We start from the raw sequence: 24,693 nt of genomic DNA, 5'->3' as shown, positions 1-24,693 counted from the left end.
ATTTAACCCAGTATGTCTGTAAATCCTCCATTATAAACTGAATTGGTCAACTTATTATTGATAATAAATATGCTTTCAAAAGAATCAAATTTCTTTCAAACCTGATTTAAAAAGAACACTAGTACTGTAAGAAACAGTCATGTACTAGGCTAAACTGCAAAATAGAACAAAGGCAAACTTCTGGAAGGAAGACAGAGATGGAGAAGCTTGACAGTTTTGCTCTTCTAACTTTCAAGTTGAACTTGACCGGAACATTCTGGAAGGTTAAGAGAGTTGATAAAAGCCTAATGAGTTAAGGACCAGTGCTTCCTCTTATCTCAAAGGCTTTCTCAACTCAGATTCCATTCCTGGTGTAATCCTCATTCTCAATGATGTTTACTTACCTAGATCTCTGAAACAAATAGTAAAATGAAAGCATTTAAATACAAATCTCTTGTGGGCAGTGGCTGTAATGTCATCATCGCCATAAAGCACATGCTATTTGAATTTTTGATTGAACAGTGCATGAGTCAACCATGGGCGCCATCTCCCCTTCCTTTACTTTCTTAAGAAAATTTCATTAACTTGGCATTATGACCTAATAACTGACCTAAGATTCTTTTTAAGTCTTTGTTGAGGGATAATTTAACACTTAAATTTACTTAATAAAATTATATAATCCAATGATTCTAGTATATTATTCAGAGTTACAATCTCATCATAATAGAAGTTTTGTCATACCTCCACCCCCACCCCAGTCCCACAAAGAAAAGCCCAAACTCATTAACAGTCACATGCCAGTATCCCCTTCTTCTAGTCCCTGGAAATTACTTATCAACCTTCTATCTCTATGAATTGCCTACTCTGGATAGTCGGTATAAATGAAAATCACGATATACGGTCTTTTATGACTGACTTGTTTAAGCACAATGTTACTGAAACCTGTCTATACTATAGAATGCAACGATAGAAATGCATGTTCATCGCTGTATAATATTCCATTGTATTGCTATGTCACTAGTTGTGTGTCCATTCCACCACTGCTACAACAGACATTTGGATTACTCCTGCCTTGGGGCCCATGCTCCTGTGAAAGTAGTCAAGCTCAGAGCAGCACTGCCTGCGAGAAACAGGGCCAGAAACACCAACTCTTTCCATAAACTCTTTCCTAGGAGAGTGAATAAGCACTTATGCAATCAAACATACAACAGCGAAAATGAATGGGATATATGCATCAGTGTGAAATCTCACAACTGCAGTAAGATAGACTGAAAATTACAAGATGCGTGTACAGAGTATTCCACGGAAAGCAAATTTTAAAACATTTTATCTGCTGTTCTGGGATCGTCAATACATAAAAAGAAACCAGGCAAATTCAGCATAAGGATTCATTCTTCAGAGAAACTACAGGGATATGATGAAGGGGAGTACACACTGAACATTGCATATTTTATTTTATTTTTTAAGCTGGGTGGGAGCTGCTTAAGTGTTTTCATAATACTGTTTACACATTTTTTTTCCAAATCATTTTACTGGAGGTTTTTACAGCTCTTATAACACTCCATACATAGAGTGGCCATGTACTTTTTCGGCTGTTAGGGGTTTTATTTGCATTAAACCATAAATGGGTTTACATCTCATCAACGTTTTGTCATATTTATTAATTTTCAGATTTTGAATATAAAACATCTCACATTATAAAACAATATTTTGCAATGTATGCAAAACATTATTTTTATGAACTATAATCTTCATGACTGTAATCTTGTAAAAATAATCAACACAATCCATATTATTTTGAAAAACAGTAAAAATACAGTATATCAAACAAAAAATACATTCTTTGTTCCCCAGTGTTCATTTGTTGCTATGTTCCTTTGTTACACAATGTACTATTGTTACTGTACTCTACAACTATATTACACAACTACATTGAGAAACAAAGACAGTGTGCAAATATTATCCCCGAAACACTGTGCAAAAATGATCTCCTAGTCCTTTGGCTTGATCAGTTGTGCAGACCTTACCCTAAACAGTTACAATTATTTCATGTATTGTAGTTAGCAGAGGACCTATATGTAAACAACGTTCCTAGTACTTTTTTAACGTATGGTACTTTGTATAACGTTTTTCTCTGTGAAGCGGTATCTTACAAAATTTGCAGGTATACCTGGTTTCACTTCTTTTTCCATGGGCAGCGCAAACTCTACAGGCTCTGGTAGGAAATTTCTTTTTTCCATTGCTTGAAATGAACACAGGTTCATGCTGCTTCACGAGTTATCTCATAATCCGTCCATAACAGATGGTGCGCGAAACACGAGTAAACTCGGGATCCGTCCGCAATGTGTTAACATAAAACTATGAAGAGGAAACGTACATTGGCCTCTATCCCTTTCATTATAAATATATTTACATGCCTATAGCTATACCTCTACTGTTTATACATTTTTATGTACACTCTCAAGTATTTCATTTTTTTAAATGGCTGTGAATGCTTTCAAGGAAGAGAATCTCACTGACTTTATCCATCAAATTATTGCAAAGATGTCTGAGGTAATCATGCAGTTACCATAAATACAGTAGGAAAGTGGTTGTATATGGCATGGTTTAATTAGTGATCAAATTTAGATCTCCTACAAACTTTTTATAATTGCTCATTTAAATCTGTTTCTTTTATGGAGCTATTTATGTGGATACATTGGTACCAATTCATTCCTTCCAAACAGACTAAGGCCTTCTGACTGATAGTCCAGAGCTTAACCATTTCTGCCACCCAGGGACCCTTGTATGAAATACAAACAAGACACACACACAGGGGGGGGAAAAAGGTATAGAATAAAAACTGACACAACCTCTGAAGACAACAACAACAAAGTCACCAAGCCAATTCCAACTCACAGTCATCTTTCACCAGGTTTCCAAGACTACAAACCTTTACAAAAGCCCACAGTCTCATCTTTGTCCCTTTGGAGCAGCTGGTGAATTTGAACTGAACATCTTAGCAGAGTGGTTAGCAGCCCAACACCCAACCATAGTGCCAACAAGGGTCCATCAATTCTCCCTAATATCTAAAATTCAATATAACCTAAATGGAAACCAAGTAGAATAGGATTTGTTAAATTTTGGAAAGGAAAATTAGCAAAAAAAATATTTCAGAAAGAGTAATGAGTGGGAATTTGATCTATAAACAAAATAAGATAGACTGTTTTTAATACATACCTACAAACATACACATACATAACATACTAAGAATCATGCATACATACATGGAGGATCTAACCCTAAAACCTAGAAGCCCCATGAAAATGGAAAGTTTTGTATGCCATCAGTTAAGACATTAAAAAGATAAGCAATCTTTTGAAAGACAGAGACCGTATAATACATATTTATGTTTTTGTTGACTATACTGCAGAATACATGCAAATTCAATACGTCCAATTCAATAGCATTGATTACACTTTGAGTTTCCAAGGCTTTCTCTATGGAAGCAGACTGCCATATATTTCTCCCTCATAGTGCCTAGTAGGTCCCAACGATTTAGTTAGCAACAGGTTGTTTAAACTACTGCATCACCAAGAATCCTTAACAAGACGTAGTGCCCAGAAAATACAGAGCTCTTTACATACATAGAGCCACACAGCCAATGGTACAGACCTAATACATTTGCCAGACTTCTTTGCAGGACATGTGGGTTTATGATGAACTTCTCACCAGGGGCCTCAAGTAGATATGAGGAATGTCATTTCAGGTTCTGGGACTTAAGGCATGCAGGTATGCCACTTTCTCCACCCAATGGTCTAGAATCCACTCAGGCCTGGACTTGGACAAGGACAACGCTTCAAGAAATGGGGGGCTCAAGTCCCCAAATGATAACAAAGATGTTTGAGACTAGTAGGTGAGAAATAAAATATCTCGTCTAAGGCACTCAATTATTACTAGGTCTATACAAGCAGCTGTGACAAAATAATAGCAAGTTGGGCAAGTCCTAATCTCTGGATCCTGTAACTATGCTCCCCCGCCCCCACCCCCTGCATGACAAAAGGATCTTTGTAGATGTAATTAACAGTTTGGTTTCAAATGAGATCACCAGGAAACACAGATGGACCCAATCTAATCACAAGGATCATTAAAAGAGGGAAGCATGAAGATTGGAGTCAAAGGAAATGTGCTGACAAGACTAAGTTCATACACAAAAAGACAGATGGATTTCCAAAGACTTGTGGAGAAATCCTAGCATCTAATTTTCCAATTCTATTCCTTCCACCTCGGATCCCCCAAGTGGAAGTCCCCTTGTATACTGACAGGAACCCTAGTGGTGCAGTGGTTCCACACGGGGCTGCTAACTGGTTAGCAGCCTGAAACCAAATACTCGAGAGATGAGGCTTTTGTGTAAAAATTAGTCTCGGAGCTCTAGTGGGGCAGTTCTATCCTGCCCTATAGTTTTATGAGTCAGAATCGACTCAATGGTGGTGGGCTTTTTTCTGGTTTTGTACACTGGCATACATACGTACATAGAGCAAGGTGGAGGTTTTAAGACTGGGGTATTAAAACCCTCACTAACAACTGCTAGACAAAAAACTGTTACACACGAATATAGAGAACACAAGGTGACGTCTTCATATTTTCTATTATATATTACACATTATAATTCTAAATTATCAGAATTTCTTCCAGAGAGAATTACTCATGAAATAGTCACATCATTTTAGATATTAGAAAAACACTTAAAAATACAAGTCACTAATGAGCTGGGGGAAATGCTTGGATTGTCACTCCTACAAGGAGTCTTGTTGTCTCCTCGGCATCATTTCTTTCAGGAACTGCTGCTCCACAACCCGGCAGAGCTGCCAAGTACACAACAGAAGCAAGATCAACTAGAATTCCTGAGAATTAGAATCCTTTTGAGAAGTAATGATATATATTACTGCTAGAAGCTCTATTTCTGAAATCTTAAGCAATAAGGACCAAAAACTTGTCAGAGGTGGTTATTGCTACCACATGGCAACAGAAAGTCAAAATAAAGGAAAACAAAGTTGACACAACTATTGTCCAGAGCGGAGAAAGGCAGGCAGGAAGATCTACTCACATGACATTTAAATCCTAGTGTCATGGACAGCTCCCTACCTAACAAGCCCTGGATCAAGTCAAAGCTAATTTGAAGCATTCTAAATAAGGAATTTTCAGAGTTTGGCTATAAGTACAAAACTTTTCCATAAGCACTAGCTTTTCCATTTCTAGATATTAAGACTAAAAATTAAGGTGTACACAGGACTTATATATCTAATGTTCAGCACATTTACTATACAGAAAAAAGGTAGAAACTTCAAGTTGAAGGGTTGTAAGATATTTATACATTTATATCATATTCTAAAATGCTCGGAACAGTTTGGACTCCAAAGGGTAAAGGAGATAAACAAAACACAATGCTTGAAGCTACACTGAATTCTGGCTTTAAAAAAAAAGGTAGCTAAACAAGCAACCATCTAGCTGAGAATAAAAGCCCACGTGGAAGAAGCACACCAGCCTGTCTCACCACGAGGTGTAGAAGAGATCAGTTATCAGACATCAAAGAACTAAAAATCATACCATTGGGTGCCCACCTTCCTGATACAATCACTGAAGACAAATGTGTGCATAGCAAATGTGGTGAGGAAAGCTAATGGTGCCTGGCTATCAAAAGATATTGCGTCTGGGGTCTTAAAGGCTTGAAGATAAACAAGCAGCCATCTAGCTGAGAAGCATCAAAGCCCACATGGAAGCACACCAGCCTGTCTGACCACACGGTGTAGAAGAGATCAGTTATCAGACATCAAAGAACTAAAAATCACATCAGTGGGTGCCCACCTTCCTCATACGATCAATGAAGACAAACGTGTGCATAAGCAAAAGTGGTAAAGAAAGCTGATGGTTCCTGGCTATCAAAAGATATAGCATCTGGGGTCATGGAGGCTCGAAGATAAACAAGTGGCCATGTAGTTCAGAAGCAACTAAGCCCACATGGAAGAAACACACCAACTTGTGTGACCACGAGCTGTCGAAGGAACCAGGTTATCAAGCATCAAGGAACAAAAAAATCTTATCATTGTAAATGTGTGAGTGCAGATTGGAGACTCAAAGCCCATTGGCAGCCAACTGGACAACCCCTTACTGAAGGGTTGTGGGAGGAGATGAGCCAGTCAGGGTGTAGGGTAGCAACGATGAAACATATAACTTTCCTCTAGTTCTTAAATACTTCCTCCCCCGACTATCATGATCCCAATTCTACCTTACAAATCTGGCTAGACCAGAGGATGTACATTGGTACAAATAGCAACTGGAAACAGGGAATCCAGGACAGATGACTCCTCCAGGTGAGTGGCGATGCCTGGAGGGTGGAGGGAATGTGGGGTAGAAAGGGGGAACTGATTACAAGAATCTACGTATAGCCTCCTCCCTGGGGGAGGGCCAGCAGAGAAGAGGGCAGGGGGAGATGTCAGACAGTGTAACCTATGACAAAATAATAATAATTTATGAATGATGAAGGGTTCATGAGGTAGGAGGGAGTGGGGAGGGAGGGGAAAAACGAGCAGCTGATATTAAGGGCTCAAGTGGAAGGCAAATGTTTTGAGAATGATGATGGCAACAAATGTACATATGCGCTTAACACAATGGATGTATGTATGGATAGTGATAAGAGTTGTACGAGCCCCCCAAAAAATGATTTTTTAAAAGTATAAAGAAAAATCGGGAAATTTCAAATATGATCTGAATAGATTTTATTGAATCAATAATAATATTAGGTGTGATACAGGTATTATGGTCATTATAAGAAAATGTCATTTTCCAAAGATGTATGCTTTAATATCTAGGTGACATAACCTTTTGTACACAACTTTCAAATGGTTCAGCAACAAATTTACTATGTAGACAGTCTTATTTACAAGTGTCAAAGTCTGGAAACAATCCAGATGATGATATAGCCAAACACTGAAATATTATGCACCACTAAAAAGGAGCAAGTCTACTCATATACACAAACATGGGTGAATCTCAAAATAAGCACGCTAAGGTAAGAAGCCAGATGCAAATAATCTATTTCATCATGTTCACATGTGAACTAACCTGCAATATCAGAAGCAGATTAGTCAATGTCTGGGGCCAGAGATACAAGGAGGTGGAAAAGAATGGACTGCAAAGTGGCACAAGAGAACTTGGAAATCTCTCTTTATTCAGTGCTTAGTACAGGGCTGATATATAAAATTTCAAGCAAGTGTTAGTTCATTCATTCAATGAACTTTGTGTGCCTGTATGTATGCCAGAGACTTTTCTAGGCACTGTGAGCAAAAAGGATACCGTCTCCAACAAGTTTATAGTCCAACAGGAGGTGACAGACTTGCCCTAATTTGTCTATCTGGTTTTACAGGTTCTGCTGGTGACTAGCAAAAGTTAAAACCGCAAAGATTATTAGTACTTCTGTATTGTGGGAAGACAAAAGGGCACTCCAAAGGGTCTGTGCAAAGAATGCCATCGTCTCATCCCACTTGCCCCACAAGCGTTTTGAAGCCCCTCATACATGTCGCAACTGGGCCAACAGGTAAAATGATCAATGAAGAAAAGGTTGAAGTTGCCAATGATTTTGTCTTACTTGAATCCACAATCAATACTCATTCATGGAAGCAGCAGCCAAGAGATCAAAACAGGAGGTGCATTAAGTAAATCTGCTGTACAAGACGTTAGAATACTAGAAAGCAAGGTTACTTTGAGGACTAACATGCACCTGATCCAAGCCATGGTATTGTCTATTACCTCATGGTTATAAAAGTTGGACATTGAATAAATAAGAATGAAAACATTCAATAAAGGAAGAAGAATCAATGCATAATTCCTGAGATTATACTTAAGCAGTTATAAGTTTCTCAACTCAGAAATCCTAAACTAAGGATAAGACTTGCTACTATCACATTAAAATTTTGAATGTCTAAGTTTACCACATGTTATACGAGGGGGTACCCCCCCAAAAACCACAAGTTTTTTCAAGGCTTTGTGTTTTTATTTTTTTATGAAACAACCTTGTCATCTTTTCAAAGTACTCTCCATTACACTTAATACATTTGTCAAACCTGCGGTTCCATTCTTGGAAACAGCTTTCAAACTCATCTGTTTGGATGGCTGACAGCACCTCCCTTGTTTTCTTCTTCACCTCTTCTATGTCCTCAAATCTCTGTCCTTTCATGTCCCTCTTCAATTGAGGAAACAAAAATTAGTCACGGAGCCCGGTCAGGTGAGCCAGGTGCGAAGGGCTAGAAAGGCATGCTGTTTTACCCCACACTGAGATGGATGGCTGTGTGAGCAGATGCACTGTCATGATGGCAAAACCAGTGCCCCAACTGCCACAAATAAGGCCTTTCTTGTGGCACACGGCTACAATATCTTTTCAGAACCTCTAAATTGAAAGCTTGATTAGCAGTCTGCCCTGGTGGAACGAATTCCAAATGCACTGGGCGCTGACATTTTCATCTGTTGGGGAAGTTGACGGCCGTCCGAGGTTTGTCATCTTTTTTAAAACAAGAAAACCACTCGTACACTTGAGTTTCTCCCATTGTACTGTCATCACAGCAGTTTCTGCGGTACTTTTCCTGACCAGGAAACAAGCTTTCACAGCCACACACAGTTCTCTTATATCAGCCAATCACACCAAACAAGGTTTGAGTGAAACTACATTTAGAAAAAAATTCACTGTGGCCAAAGAGAACCTTCCCAGGCAACACTAGCTGGGTGCACAAACTCAGAATGAGTTGTTTGATGCTCGGCTAGTGGGAAAAATTTGTGCTACAAAAGCTCCACCCATCAGAGACTTTTTCCGTTTGTAGTTTTTGTTGTTGTTGGCGGGGCGGTTTCCACGGGCTGAAAAGTAACACTACACTAAGAGCAAACTGAACGAGGAGAAGGTATGGTGGCCACTTGCACTGCCCACTAATTAACATTTATAATCAGCTACAAAAGGGGTCACCCTCCAAAACTCCAAAACAAATAGTCAGCGAGTTTAGAGTTCTGGAAAGCAAATCTAGCTTATAGCAAACCTAGGATTCAGAAACAAATTTTTAAAGACCATGTCCAAAAAGACAGGAACCCCATATGATCTGAAAATGCACACAAATGCTTATTAGAAGCAATAAGATTTCCTTCAATCGAGTGTGCATGGTGCAGCCATACTATGAAATATTATTCTGCAACAAAGAAGAAATGAGCTATTAAACTACCAGTGGAGGAATCTTAAATGGATGTTGCTTAGTAAAGGAAACCAGTCTGGAAAGGCTACAAACTGTACCATCCATCCCAATTATAAAACATTCCACAAAGGGCAAAACTATAGACACTTGATTAGTGATTGCCAGGAAACGAGGGGAAGAATTCTGATTTTTATATATTACACATTCATGAAAACCCACAGAAGCACAAAGAATGAACCTTAATGTAAACTGGGCTTTATTGAGTTAATAATAATGCATCAATATTGGTTCATCAATTCTAACAAATGTCCCACATCAAAGCAAGACGCCAAATAGGGGAAAAAGTAGGCAGAGAGCGGGAGTATTTGGGAACTCTCTGTACTTTCTGCTTAAGTTGTAACTGCTCTAAAAAAATAAAAAGGTAGCCTTGCTAACTATGCCTAGAAATTTAGAACAAAGAATTTGATTAAAACCGAATGTTATCTAAAGATTAGCCATAAGATTCATGACACCAACAACCAAACTTCGAGGCATTAATTCTTATTTAATTCATAACAATTCTTAAAATGTAGTAAGCATTCTCAAACTTCCTGAAAATTGCTGCAACTAAGTCAATTCTGACTCTTAACGACCCAAATATAAGGCATGGTTTATCTGCCCTATTGGGGTTCGAGACTGTAAATCTTTACAATAGTTATAGCCTGATCTTTCTCTCAGAGCGGCAGGTGGATTCAAACCACCAACATTGTGGTTAACAGTTCAATGTGCAGTCCATTAAGCTACCAAGGCTTCTTGATAAGCTATCCTAAAAGACCCATCAATACATGTTCAAGTATTTAAGTAACCAAGAAATGTATTAACCAACATGGAAGCAGTAAATTAGACCCAGGGCTAACCTTCACCTATATAACTGAAAGCAAACCTTGGTACAAATGAACAATTTGGTTTTATTTATCTGGTTCCTGCCTGCCAATTTAGGCTTCAATGAAAACATTTTGCTATCAACCTTCCTGAAAAGGAACAAAGTATATTTAAGTTATTAAATATACTTCTGAAACCATTTCTTGTTTGACCAGTTGCAATACTGGCTATTATAGCATTCACAGTTGATACGGGCCTTCTTCAAATTTCTAACATTCATCCCCCCAGTAAGAGGATCACAAGGCTCTTCCACAAGGCAGTGTTTATCTCTAGGAGAGGATGCTTGTGGCAATAGGCCTATTAATGCCCAACTCTCACCCTGAAGGCAGAGAACCTGCAGGATACAAACTTATTCCTGTTGCTGTTGAACTAAAATATGGCTTAGAAATAAATAAATAGATAGCTAGATAGCTAAATAAATGAGCTACAAACACATAAAAACACAGGTATCTAACTTCTCTCTTTCAAAAAAATAAAACACTGAAGGTCTGGTAGCTCCAGGCTTACCTTCTCTCTGACTCTAAGCAAATGCTGGAGCCATTTCTCATGTAGGCTGGAAGGAAGGGACCCACCCAACACATTTGACTATTGACCATTCTTTTCAGTCTTACTCAGGGTATCTTACAGTATTTTAAAACTAAAGTATGTATTAAAAAATGAAAAGCACAACATAAAAAACAAATCACAATAAAAAATTATATACAATATTAATTTTAGGCTACAAACAGATGACCCAAATAATTCTGTGAAAACAAGTCAAAGATGACAAATGAAAGAAAAAATAACAAATCTGAAACCAGGGGTGACATAACCACAGTGAGGAAATAGTGCATGTATACACCACTTTAAGAATCTAGAAGAATTTCTCAGAGGTCACCAAGATCAATTGGCAAAATATAGGCCATAAAGACAGTGTTATACATCCTACTTAGGTGACTAGCAATTAAGTTTTAAAAGCCCGTGGAACAGCCATCTAATAAGCAACTACTATCCCCCCCACCCCCACCCCAGGATAAAGAATGATGAAAAGTGAAAACCATATAAACAATTAGTCCCATGGGCCATACAAACATCATTGAGACCAAGAGAAGTAGATGGTGCCTGCCCACCACTACCAACTGCTCTGCGAAGGATCACATTAGAAGATCCTGGATAGAACAGGACAAAACCGCGAAATAAAACCTCAGTTAGTTGGATAGTGGCTGGTGGAACTCCCAAGACAATGGCTCTTAGTCACTCTTCAGGTCTGGATCTGAACTCAGCTCCATGTTAGAATAATCAACCATTTAAGATCAAAAGAACTGCATTTACAAAAGGAAAACCATTCAAAGGGCTAGGGGAAAAGAACAGAAATAAGAAACACAGGGAGGCAGAGGGCTAAGTGATGGTACTTTGAGGGGATTACAATGGATGAGTTGAAACAAAATGTGTATGAACCGTTAAATGTAAAACTGCTGATCTGCTCTGTAAGCTTTCACCTAAATCACAAAGTTTAAAAGTAAATAAAACAGCAATTTGATTCTACATTGCTAGTAAAATATACCCTATAAACAAAAAAAAATTTAACCTTTCATCAGAAAGCATGCCGTTTGGTTAAGCTCTAGCACTGTCATTCTGACACTACTGGATGCATATAGTGGGGAACAGAAAACAAATAACTATATTAGTGTCACATGACCACAATGTCACAATAATACTGACAATAACCATATTGAGAGGGAGCTGCCAGAAGTTCAGGATGGATTCAGAAGTGGATGTGGAACAAGGATATCATTGGCTGAATCTTGGCTGAAAGCAGAGAATACCAGAACGACATTCACTTGTGTTTTATTGACTACACTACGGCATTTAACTGTGGACCACAATAAACTATGGGCAGCTTTTGAGAATGGGCATCCCAGAACACCACACTGTGCTCCTGTGGAACCTCTATGTGGATCAAGAGGGAGTTGTACAATTAGAATAAGGGTTTTAAATCAGGAAAGGTGTGTGTCAGGGTTGTATTCTCTCACTATACTTACTCAATCTGTGTGCTAAGCAAATAATCACAGAAGCTGAATTATTTAAAGAATGGCCATCAAGATTGGGGGAAAATATACATATAACACAACTCTGCTTGTTTAAAGTCAGAAAGACATGAAGCTCTTGCTAAGGAAGATGAAGTATTGCAGCCTTTAGTATGGATTACAACTCAATGTAAAGAAAACCAAAATCCTCACAACTGAACCAGTTAGTAACATTATGATAAATGGGGAAAAGCCAAAGATTTTGTCTTGCTTGGATTCACAATCAATACTCAAGGAAGCAGTCATCAAGAGATCAAACGACACATTGCAAGGGTAAGTCTGGTGCACAAGACAACTTTAAAGTCATGAAAAGCAAGGGTGTGACTTGGAAGACTAAGATGCACTGATCCAAGCCATGGTACTGGCAATCATCTCACATGCATGTGAAAGTTGTACATTGAATAAAGACTGAAGAATCAATGCATTTGAATTATGGTGCTATCAAAGAATATCGAAAGTACCAAGAACAAATAAATGTGTCCAGAACGCTACTTAGAGGCAAGCATTGTGAGATGTCACCTCATGATCATCCTTTATCTCCCCCACCCCCCCTCCTGCCCCGCTGCACAATAGCATGTGACTGCATGAGACTGAAGAGAGACTTATGGACCATATCGGACTTATGGACTTCAGCTGTATTGGGCTGGGATGTTTTCATGCTATACAATTGCTTCTTGGTATAAAGCTCTTCCTTACACATGTATGAGTGTCACTGGATTTGCTTCTCTAGTCAACCCGGCCTAACACACACGTATTATCAGGAGACCAGTCCCCGGAGAAGGACCATCATGCTTGCTAAAGGAGCAAGGCATGAGAAAAGTGGAAGACCTTTGGCAAGATAAATTGACACACTGGCTACATCGATGGACTCACACCTAAGAACAATCGTGAGATGAAGCCGGACAAGGCAGTGTTTTGTTCTGCTGCACATGGGGTCGCTATGAGTTGGAACTGGTAGGACAGCCCCAAGCCACCACCCCAATGGTGCTGTTGATAACTGGTTTATAGCATGGAAGAAAGGAGATACAGATGTAAATCAAGAAAATGAACAAAAATTCCTGGATCCTAAGCATGAACATGACCTAAACAATCTTTATAAGAAAAAGTTCAACTTATTTCTTAGCTCTGTTAACAGAAAAGGCCTACATAATCGACTCACTCAGTAAGAATAAGCACCATATTTGTGCAGATTGTGGTCTTAAAATGCCATTTCCCACTCAAAGACTTCTTGGGAGAAAAGGTTCATAGTTTCCTAGTCAGGCACAAACAAGGTGTACTAGATGAAACTGGAATGTATTATCTCATACCCCAGAGCAAAAAAGCTAACAAATTCACCTCAGGTTGAATCAAACAGATCCAGGCACCATGATAAAAGAAGCTCCATTGGCCACAAATGGGGCACACAATAAAAATACACGCCAGCTACAAAAGACCACATATTGTAGGTTCCATTTATATAATGGATTCCAGAAAGTTCATGGGAAAATTGACTTAAAAGATCACTCTATTTTTCCATGAACTTTTTGAAACCCTCTCTTATGAAACATCTAGACTAGGCAAATCTGTAAAGAAAGTGGTTGCCTAGAGCTGGGGTGAAAGAAGGGAAATGGGGAGTGGCCAGATTCCTTTCTGGGATAATGAAAATGTTCTAGGCTCAAGAATGTGGTGACAATATACAACTCTGTGAACACACCAAAAACCGGTCCATTTTTCAACCTTTGAATGAGCGAATTTTATTTCAATTGCTAACAAAAAGGTGCTACTTTGTGCCAAGCATCAAAAGCATCATTATTGCTATTATTGCATTATGTTAAAGATAATTTATCTGGAAGTGTTTCTTTATGTTTTTTTCTGCACAGAAAGATACACTATATACTATAACAATCCAATATTAGATTGGAATCATACATAACTGTTCTGATGTAGGTTCAAATACCACTTAAAGACCAACTTTGGGGTAGTAGAAATGATTTGTACCCTTATTTGAAATTTCCATAATAAAAATTTTTTAAAGACAATGAAAATGCAAATTCTACATCATCAGCCTATTAGTATATAATGCTATTCCATTTCACATCTTTGAAGTAAGGACACATCTTACAAGCAACAACACATCAGTTTGGTAGTATCTTCTCTTACTAGTATACAGTGTTTTAAAATTGACAGCACCTTAAATTCAATTAAAAACTGTCAAGATAACAAAAATGAAATAAGTTCTCAAATCAGCATTAGTGGTAGGGAAAACATGGAGATTAGAGGGCAAAATTCTCAAGGTAGGGGGAAAAAGCCCAACACTTGCTACAGTTTCCCCACAAATACCTATGTGGGGACTTCAAAGGTTTGTGGAAAAATGGAATTAAATATAATGGAATTGTTTGCATTAAAATTTTGAAGTCCCGAGGTTGTGTGTGTGTGTTTAATAGGGACTAAAATAAATTATGGCACTCAGTGACATCAAGTTGATTCCAACACACAGCGACCCTGTAGGACAGAGTAAAACTGCCCCTGCGGACTTCCCAGACTGTACCTCTACAGAAGTAAAAAGCCTCATCTCTTTTCCAAGGAGTAGCTGGTGGTTTTGAACTGCTGACCTTTCAGTTAGCAACCCAATGCATAACCCACTACAGCACCATTTAATGAAATCCTGGGTGAGACTCCTTCATGCAGCCTAACACAGAACCATTTCTGAAGATTTAGTGGGGTGGGGGGGAGGGGAGAAGACTACTTAATAGAACTGATCAAGAGCCAATTTCTTTCAAGTTAACATGTGCTACTCCCTTCTGCATAAAAATGTTGGAAACATTTTTTAAGTATTTTCCCTTCTCAAACCTCAATTTTTATTTTTGGAAAATTAAGAAATGAAACCATTAACTCCCTTCTGATCCCGCAGATCAATTGAGTGTTGAAATGAGCAAAAGCATTTCCACCACTCAAATAAATTAAGGTTACTACCAAATTTACACTAAGCCCATAAGATTCTTTAACTGCAAACAAAGTGAAAATTACTGTCCACACTAATTTCCTGAGCCAAGTAATAAAACCAGGTATGAAATCCACTCTGAAATTATGTTCCTTGAAAGCAATTTCAAAAATAGATTAAATTCTAAGAGCTGAGGGTAAACAGAAAAAAGCTCTAGTACAGTTACTAGTATACACAATGAAAACCAAGTCTGCAAAGGGAGATTAAAGCACTATGTACTTCCGCAGACATGAGCCACTGGGCCACAAAATGGTACTCAAACACCCCAGTCCCCCAAGGTCCTTCACCCTCTTCACTCAAACCCTACTCTATTTGTCCTCAGACATACCATGAAGCATCAATAACTGGAGAGAGACAGCTAGTACTCAGGGCTTTGCAGAATGCCTAATCTGGGGTTGAATCCTTTATAAGCTTCTAAATGAGTAACCTAGCAAACCTCACTTTCCTAATCTGTACAGGGAAACTAACGTTAGTTTAAAAAAAGTAGCATTTCAAAAACTGAAATGGAGGAATTATTCAAATAAGACAACTTTAAAATAGTTCAGCAGTCAAAGAACTCAAAGGAAACAAAATCACAATAGCACGAGGCTGGCTGGCAGGAGCTCTGGATTCCCGATCTGCCTCTGCTATAGCCAGCTTCGAGATCCCAGGTACATGATTTCATGTTCTCTGGGTTCGGGTTTTAAAATCTATAAAATCGGGGGACCAAAATTGCTTTCTAGCTATATCACCATTTATGATTACATTACCCACCCTTTATCTTCCCTCTTACCACAAAAAAGGAGGAAAGGCACAAAATAACAGAGCCCTGGTGGAGTAGTGGTTGCACATCGGGCTGCTTCCCACAGATGAGTTCTAAACCACCAGCCACTCTGCAGGAGAAACACAGGGTGGAGTGGTGTTCCACCCCCATAAGGTCTCTGAAACTATAGGGGCAGTTTTACCCTGTCCTACAGGGTGGCTTGTTATGAGTCAGAATTGACTTGATAGCAGGGAACTTGGTTTTGGTCTATGTACTGTTATACATTAACCTATGAAAGCTGGAATCTACGTTAAGTAGAAACCCTTCATACAAGGTAAATACAAATATTTTCCACTAAAATAAGCACCAGAAATGGTAAGACTGTACTCTGTCACTTTTTGTAACACATTCCTATCAGCTTCATAAGAAATAGCAAAACTAAGGGACAGGGGGAGAAAAACAACTCAAATGCCCACTTCATACTAGAACCTGGGTAGCCCCTTGTTCTTCCCATGAAATCAAGCTAGGCTAAAAATTGACTCTACACAGACTATCATAAGTAAATGTGTCCATATATATATTAAACACACTTCAGTGCTCTAGTCAGCAAGCACATTACAAAAGATTTCATAAGACAGATGCTAGAAATGGAGCAAGAGTTGAGGTCATGTACCTCTTTAACTGCCTTGAAAGATAAAATGTAATTATGTATGCTCCCTAACATTTGGTATCACCCAAATGAACACACACACATCCACACCCTGATATTGTCATTCATTAGGGTAACCTCAGAAAGCCTTTGAAATGTCATTTATTATCACATAATGACTTCAAACCAAACAACTGTGGTTGAGTCCATTTTGACCCAGAACAGCCCTTTTGGGCAGAGTAGAACTGCCCCCTGTGGGTTTCCAAGGTTAAAAATCTTTCGGGAAGCAGAAAGCCTTTATTTCTCCCACAAAGCCGCGAGTGGTTTCAAACTACCGACCTTGCGGTGAGTAGACCAAGGAGTAACCCTCTATGCCACCAGGGCTCCTTCCCAGATACAATTAGAGCGCACCAAAAACCGGAAAGGCAGAGAAAGCCGCCAAGGCATCAAGGAGATGGAAAACTGTCAGCTACTTAACGCAAGCACAATCAACAACAGAAAGGTGGGTCAAGGGAGGCAGCGGTCAGTGTTAAGACATGAAAATACTAATATTTATAATTTATCAAGGGATCACCAGGGTGGGAGGGTGGGAGAAGGAGGGGGAGGAAAGGAGCTGATAGCAAGGGCTCAAACAGAAAGAAAATGTTTAGAAAACGATGATGGCAACATATGTACAAATGTGCTTGGTGTGGATTGTTTATAACAGCTTTAAGAGCCCCCAATAAAATTATTTTTTTAAACAGAATTAGATGGGCAATTCTTTTTCTTTCCAAATACAGATTATCTAAAAGCGGATTTCCGAGACCCCATCCAGTGCAAATATTAGCACAAGCAAGAGTTCTTTTAACTAAGCCTCCCAAGCAAAAGCCTTCTCTGGGGTGCTTCTAGCAGGCTGTGACGGGCTACCTCGGTGTGGCACCACCCTTGTGCATCCTGCTGATAAATCCGGGCATGTGGCACTTGCTACACTAGCCTGCATCGCCAGTTGTGGTAGGGAGCTCAAGAACTTCCCCCTCACTTAGGTGATGGCCGCTCGGCTCGCTCGGAGGGGTACCTGCGCTTCAGCAGGCGGTTCAGAGAGTAGCAGGGGCGGACTGCGACGGGCCTGTAAGCACACCGCCAGGCTCAGGCTCAGGAAGTTGACTAGCCCGGGGGAGCGCGCCAAGCCCTCTTCCAAGAGAAGCGTGTCGTTGGCACAGCCTAAAGTAAACACGGAAAATTCATTCAAGAATTTCCTGACGGGCCTACTGTGCTGATGCTGGAGGCAAGTTATGGCACTGGAAGGGAATACTGAAGGAACACACGCTCACAACATAACACACACGCCCCACCACCCAGTGCGCTCCCGTCATTCGGCGGAGAACTGTCCCAGGCTGGAAACCTTTAGGGAGCAGGCGGCCCCCCGCTGTCTCCCCCAGAGCAGCTGGTGCGTTTGCATCGCAACCCAGCGCTTTAGCCACTGCGCCACCGGGACTGCCTCGGGAGGACAGTGAAGGCGCTGGGCAGGTCTAGAAAATGGCCCTGAGTTCACCAACAAACGGATCGTGGTCAACCCGCGCTGGATGGGCAGCCCCGAGCGAAGAAGGTGGTGCCTTCCTCTCTGGCGTGGCGGCGTGGCGTGTCCCAGGAGGCTCCGCTCCCCCCGGTGGCCCTTTCCTGAAGGCCTCGGGTTGCCAGGACCAGACCCAGGCCTGGCGTTCGGCGACCAGCACCCTGGCACATGGGAGAGGCCATGTGGCCGGGGCCGCAGGCTGCCCACACCCGGCGCCCGAGAGGGGATTGGAAACGAGAGCGCAGCGGCGGGACGCAAACCCAGAAGAACGGGGTGGCGGGGTTCGAGACTCACTTCCTTTGGGCTTTGTCCTTCTTGGCCTTGGTCCTTTTCTTTCGGGCCTGGAGCGCAAGCACTGCAGGAGAGAGGGATTGATGAAGGGGGAAGGTGGAAGGAAGCAGGCGACCAAGGTAAGGGTGGAGACCTAGCAGGGGTGCCAGGCCCAAGTGCACGGCCGGCCTCGAGGGCGGCTCCGGGGCGAGCGCCGCGGCTTCGGCGGGGCGGGCGGCCGGGGGGCGGGCTGCCCACGGGGCGCGGAGCAGCGCCCAGGCGGAATGCCTCGGGGGAAGGTCGGGCCGCGTCAGGGGACCGGCAGGCGTGGGCCGGCCTCGCCCGCCCGGGACCGAGCTCTGCGGTGGCCTCAAGGCTCCCGCCCGCAGGTCGGAGAACAAGAGGCGGCGGGGGCCGGCGCGGGAGGACGCCCCGGCTTGAGGGGCGCGGAGTGGCAGCACAGCGGCGGGGGGTGAGGGGCGTCCGCCACCTCAATGGAGAGGGGCGCCGCACGCCCAGGGACCGGACCACCGCGGTTACGCGGAGCTCCCGGCACTGACCCGGGCCTCGCCCCGAAGGCCGTTGCCCCTCGTGGCGGAGGCCGACCCACTGCTCACCTTTCCGCTCCATTGCGAGACCGGTAACCGCCAGGCGCCTGCGCACTCGTGTGGCGGCGACTCCAGCTCCCGCCGCGGCCCAAAAGCCAGCCCGCGCACACCCCGCCCCCAGGCCCCGCCCAGCCCAGCCCCGCCCACGACGCGGCGCGCCTGCGCGTTGGGCTCGGATTCTACCACCTGCTCTCGAGGAGGGGGGCGCCGTGAGCAATGGGAGGATGGCGGGGAAATGGAACTTTCGAGTCTGAACGCCCAGGAGGTGTGGGCCGGCGTAGCTTGAAGGGGCCATTTCGTGTCGTTTACCCACAGGTAGCCCCTAAGGAAAAAGGCCGAGGAACGCGGCAGTGAGGGTTCCCAGCGGGCCAAGTCCGAGCCCCGCAGTCAACGGGATCTGCCTCAGTTTTCTGGTCTGTAAAATGGAATTAATTAGGCGTGTCCCAGTCTCTCGAGACACTGTTTAAGGGAATTGGGAGGGGGGCTGGGGTGGTCGAAGATTTCTTGTGAGAGAGAGGGAGAAGAAATAACAGCAGTGACAATGATGGAATGGATTGTTTAAAGAGTGGAAACTTTAAAAGTAAGTTTTCTCTTTCATTTTAAAGTTTAAATGAAGGCTGTTGGAGGAAAGCGAACTATGCAAGAATAAGTCAACGTTTCGTGGTCTCTCATGTTCCGACTTTCTGCCTCGTCAGTACATTATAACCCAAGTTGTCAAAGTTCCTTTGGAGTGTGCTTCCCGCTTTCCCAAATGCTTGATCTCATGAGACGTTCCTGACAACTGGAAAGGCAAGATACTTACTACTGCCACTAAACTAAGATTTAGAATGTTGGTATCCTTTACAAATCCGGCTAGACCAGAGCATGTATACACTGTTACAGATAGAACTCTCCACACAGGGAATCCAGGACAGATAAAACCCCTCAGGAACAATAATGGGAGGGTGGGGGGAAGGTAGGGGGAGAAAGGGAGCACTGATCACAATGATTGATGTATAACATACCCCCTCCCCCAGGGAGGACAAACAACAGAAACTAGGGGAAAGAGGTTGGTGTAAGATATGAAAATAATAATTTATAAATTATCAAGGGATCAGCAGGGAGGGAGGAAAAAATGAAGAGCTGATACCAAGGTCTCAAGTAGAAAGAAAATGTTTTGAAAGGGATGATGGCAACATATGTACAAATGTGCTTGACACGATGGATGTATGGGTTGTTATAGAGCTGTAAGCCCTCAATAAAATGATTTTTTTTAATGTTGGTATTCTGACCAATGACTAAATCATCAGGCCCTTATAGTAAAGCAGGTCAACGCATAAAGGGCTGCATCCAGGGCCTGATTAGGGCACTAGAAGGCCATAAACAATGATAATCTGACCATCTGTCAGGCACTTTTCTATGCTGACTCACCAATTCCAATGGGTACTTAAGTGTGTCAACAAGAATGGTGTAACTTTTTGAATGCAACTGTAATATTAGTTGCCGTGTGCCATTTTACTGAAATGAGTTAAACTGGATTGTAAAATATTTAGTGGGTGCAGGGTACTGAGTTTTTTTTAGTAAATATCACATTTTTCACATAAGAAACACCCCACCTATTCTCCAAAACCGAAAATGAGTCCATCATCATCATTGTTCAAAAATCAACATTAAATTCTGCTTATCACCCACAACCAAAAATTGACTTTCACTAATTTTGCTCATACTTCTATTTTGATGCTTCTTGTAACAAATACTATAATTATAAATGTAATGAACATGTGATAATATCAAGCCCTAAGTAACACATGATAAACAACAAAACTTGATACATAAGCTAAAAAATTTCCTACTAGGTAAATTTCCAGTGTTTTTTTTTTCATGTTTGCTATGTTAGTATTATTACATTATTGTCCACGTTAGTATTATATTAAATGTATGCTACATTGCTTTTATGTGTATGCCACACATTTTAAAGTTAAAATCATAAATTTTATTTTTACAAAAGTTAAGATATAACTGCATAAATGTTATGCAGTTAAAAAACAACTTGATTGAATTCACTGTAATAATCAATTTACTCAAGTTCCCTTGCTTCTTCGAGTCATCTGGGTCTACAGTTTCCATTGGATGTTTACCAGACGTGTACAAGCACATACCCTTGAGTTGGTATCTTGGTGGAGAGCATTACTGGGCATCCTGGCTGAAGTTGCTAGATCAACAGCCATGGATGTAGAAGGGAGTGTTCTCCAAGTGGGCCAGACCAATTATCTGTGAATAGAATCTGCTCTTCCGTTCATGTTGGATCCAGTTGCGTATTAGACTGCCTATTTATTAGAAAGAGTATTCCCAAGAGACCCCCTGGGGGGGAAATATTTTTTAAAGGAGCTTCAGTTACATAAGAGGGAACTTTCCGAGTCAGATATCCACAAAGTTGTTGAAGTGGTCGGGGGTTCAAGCTTAAACAGCGGGCACCTGGTGACCATGCACCATTTGCAGCCAGCACATCTCACATACCAGAACTGCTAGCAGGTTCTTCTTTTAGTGCCCTGGAAGTTCCCTCCCGCCATGGCCTTCTTTTTGCCTTGTGTCCAGTCAGCTGGGCGTCTATGAGTCTCTGCTTTGGACAAAGCTACCCCTGTTTTGTTGATGACCAAACCATGTGCTTACCTTGCTCACTGGGTGATTCAACCATAAGACTTCTTTCCCAACTACTCAGCTTTGCATTTGAGCACAAAAGAAGTCATGGAAACTATGGGCTGTTGTTGCAATAATTTGTGGATGCTGAAATAGGAATTTCCTGGAATTTTTACATGTCACGACATTGTTCTTCCTTTGATTCCGCCCCCCCCCCCAACCATTTCAGCCATTCTTGCCTGCCACTAGGTTGCCAAGCCCTGTTGTTACAGCTGGACTGACTGAATGGAACTTCTGAAAGAGAGATGAAACCAACTGCTGTAAATCCAAACCTGCCATCAAGTGGATTCACACTCATCGTGACCCCATAGGACCAAGTAGAACTGCCCCACAGGGTGTCACAGGCTGTAAATCTCTATAGAAACAAATTGCCTCATTTTTCTCCCCTTGGAGCATCTAGGTAGAGGGTTCAAACACCAGCACAGACTGGGGCTTACCAAAAAAATAACTGACTCCCTGCCAACAACTTGATTCTGACTCATAGTGACCCTAAAGGACAGAATAAAACTGCCCTTGTGTGTTTCTGAGACTAACTCTTTATGAAAGTAGAAAGCCTCATCTTTCTCCCAAGGAAAAACTGCTGGTTTCGAACTGCTGCTTGGAGGCGGGAGGGGGAACTTTTGGGACAAAATAAGTAAACCAGTTCTGCCCAGGAGGCGGCCAGTTTTGAGTTGTATCTTGGGAAATGTGTAGGATTTCTTTCCATAGGTGGAGAAGGAGATGTCAGACATTGCTGGCCAAGAAAATCGATGGAGCATAAAGCTATAAACGTAGAAGCTTGTGGGTGGGGCCCAGGGCTGTTCATGACTAAAGGGGTGAAATGGAAGGTGAGGCTGGAAAGGTAGGTCTACCACATTTGAAATATAGATAATTAATATCTGTTGCATGGAACCTGCATGATAGCATTTCTGGGCATATTCCCAAAACTGCCTTCTCCCTAGCTGAACTACATGGATTATTTTGCTCAGTAAGTCCCACCCAAGGCTCTACACATTGATTTTTGATGCTTAATGTTTGACAGCATCTCTTGGCCAAGGGAAACTGCAGCCCGGTCTTCTCATCACTCCACAGGGAGGACAGAAGGAGAGTAGGGGCAGCTGATGAAGCCTTGGAGCCCAAGGAAACCCCTGGGTTCCGAAGACAGGCTAGAACAGATAGCTGAAGAAATGTCCCAGAATCCAGTACTTCTGGATTCTGCCATTTCCATGAGTGTCAGAACCCTGCCTGCACCTAGGGCTCTATCCAGTACTTAGTAGGTGTTTGAATAATATTTGTCTAGCCAAAGACTCGCATGGGAATGCCTAGCAAATAATTGGAAATTCAGATCTGTGGTTGATGGGAAAGGTCGGAAAAGATAGAGAAACCCAGCCCAAGAGCTTGCTAAACCCCAGATGGGTGACTGCCATTCCCTCAAGAAAGGAAACGAGCTTAGCTTGGCAGGATTCTGACTCGGATGCTGAGAGACTAGGGCTTCTTTCTCTGAAAGCTTGCAAACCATCTGTTAAACGACTCGAGAATTTTTCCAGAGTCACCGTCAAGTTCATTGGACTAAATTCCAAGAATGTGATCTCGTTTCTCCTTTTTGGCATCTGCTTGTCCCCATTTTCCTACCCGTCCGTGCTCTCAAAAATCACCACAGTTGTTCACACACACACACTCCTCTCTCTCTCTCTCTCTCTCTCTCTCTCTCTCTCTCTCTCTCTCTCTCTCTCTCTCCTTCTCTCGCTCTCCCTCTCTCGCTCTCGTTCTCGCTCTCTCTAGGGCCACCCCTTACTTTGCACTTCCTGCTTTAATTGCAGTTATTTGTTTTGTTTGTTGTTGTTTTCAATCACTTTATTTTAGCAGTTTCACCGAGCTTAGCATATTCTGGACTTGACCTACCCAGACTTCCACCCTTCTTAAAGGTGGTGGCCCATTCTTCGGTGTTCCATCTCGGCTACGTGCGCACTCCCTCGCCGCCAGCTGCTTTTCTACAAGCTCTTCTCAAAGAGGGCTTCTTCAAACAGCATGGGGGAGTCCTAATTCTGGCTGCTCAGTGGCATTGTCAGATTTTCGTTTCCCATCTTGGAACGTAACTTATTTTTTATGAGACTGTTCTAACCTCTCCCTTTGTTCACCTTTGGATTTTTTTGAAATCTGATTTATTGGCCTTTAGGACACATGTTTCCACACAGCCGACAGCCCCCTGCCTTGCTTTCCACAAACACTAACACTTTGTTAAAAGTGTGAGTTTCGGTTTCACCCAAAGTAGCACTTCCCATGATGGTCCCCTCTAGTGGTGTAGTAGGTTACACATTGGGCTGCTAACTGCAAGGTCAGCAGTTTGAAACCAGCAGCCTCTCAAAGGGAGAAAGAGGAGGTGTTCTACTCTTGTACAGACTGACAGTCTCAGAAACCCAAGGGACAGTCCTACCCTGTCCTAAGAGTCAGAATCAACTTGATGAAAGTGAATTTTGAAATGTCTTGTAAGCAAACAGCAGGAGGTGAACTTTTTAATGTTGTTCCTGTTCATTTTATTTTTTTAAAATCATTTTATTGGGTGCTTGTACAGCTGCTTACCACAATCCATACATACATCAATTGTGTAAAGAACATTTGTACATTCATTGCCCTCATCATTCTCAAAACATTTGCTCTCCCCTTAAGCCCCTGGCATCAGCTCCTCATTTCCCCCCCCCCTCCTTCATCCTCCCTCATGAACCCTTGATAATTTATAAAAAATTATTATTTTTGTCATATCTAACACTGTCTGATGTCTCTCTTCACCCACTTTTCTGTAGTCCATCCCCCAGGGAGCAGGTTATATGTAGATCATTGTATTTGGTTCCACCTTTCCACCCCACCCTCCCTCCATGAGAAAATGAGCATTTTTATCAGATGCTTGATTTTGAATAAAATAAGATTCCCAGTAGGTGTCTGCAGAATTGAGAAACCCTAACAGAACAGTAACTTGCCATTGTGATCATTGGAGTATGTTGTGTATTCTGTGCTTGGGTAGCAGGAAACACATATTTGAAGCTAAGGACTGCACGGAGGTATGG

At 41.8% G+C, this 24,693-nt stretch overlaps 1 protein-coding gene and 1 long non-coding RNA gene across 2 annotated transcripts in view; one reads left to right on the top strand and one right to left on the bottom strand.

The window, feature by feature from the left end:
• Window positions 1–19,013, bottom strand: part of SRPK1 (SRSF protein kinase 1) — a 62,889-nt gene extending 43,876 nt beyond the window's left edge. Inside the window, 2 exon segments of the mRNA XM_075555209.1 lie at window positions 18,393–18,799; window positions 18,801–19,013. Coding sequence (XP_075411324.1) covers window positions 18,393–18,799; window positions 18,801–18,998 — 605 coding nt within the window. The 5' untranslated portion in view covers window positions 18,999–19,013.
• On the top strand, window positions 18,063–20,192 carry LOC142453668 (uncharacterized). Its single transcript, XR_012785400.1, has 3 exons — window positions 18,063–18,508; window positions 19,292–19,389; window positions 19,582–20,192. It is a non-coding gene; the product is annotated as an uncharacterized LOC142453668 (long non-coding RNA).
• The last annotated feature ends 4,501 nt before the right edge of the window (window positions 20,193–24,693 follow it).

The sequence above is a fragment of the Tenrec ecaudatus genome, chromosome 7, assembly GCF_050624435.1.
Source record: "Tenrec ecaudatus isolate mTenEca1 chromosome 7, mTenEca1.hap1, whole genome shotgun sequence".
NCBI lineage: Eukaryota > Metazoa > Chordata > Mammalia > Afrosoricida > Tenrecidae > Tenrec > Tenrec ecaudatus.
Note: the sequence above shows the minus strand (reverse complement) of the source record. Positions and strands in the feature narration are given on the sequence as shown.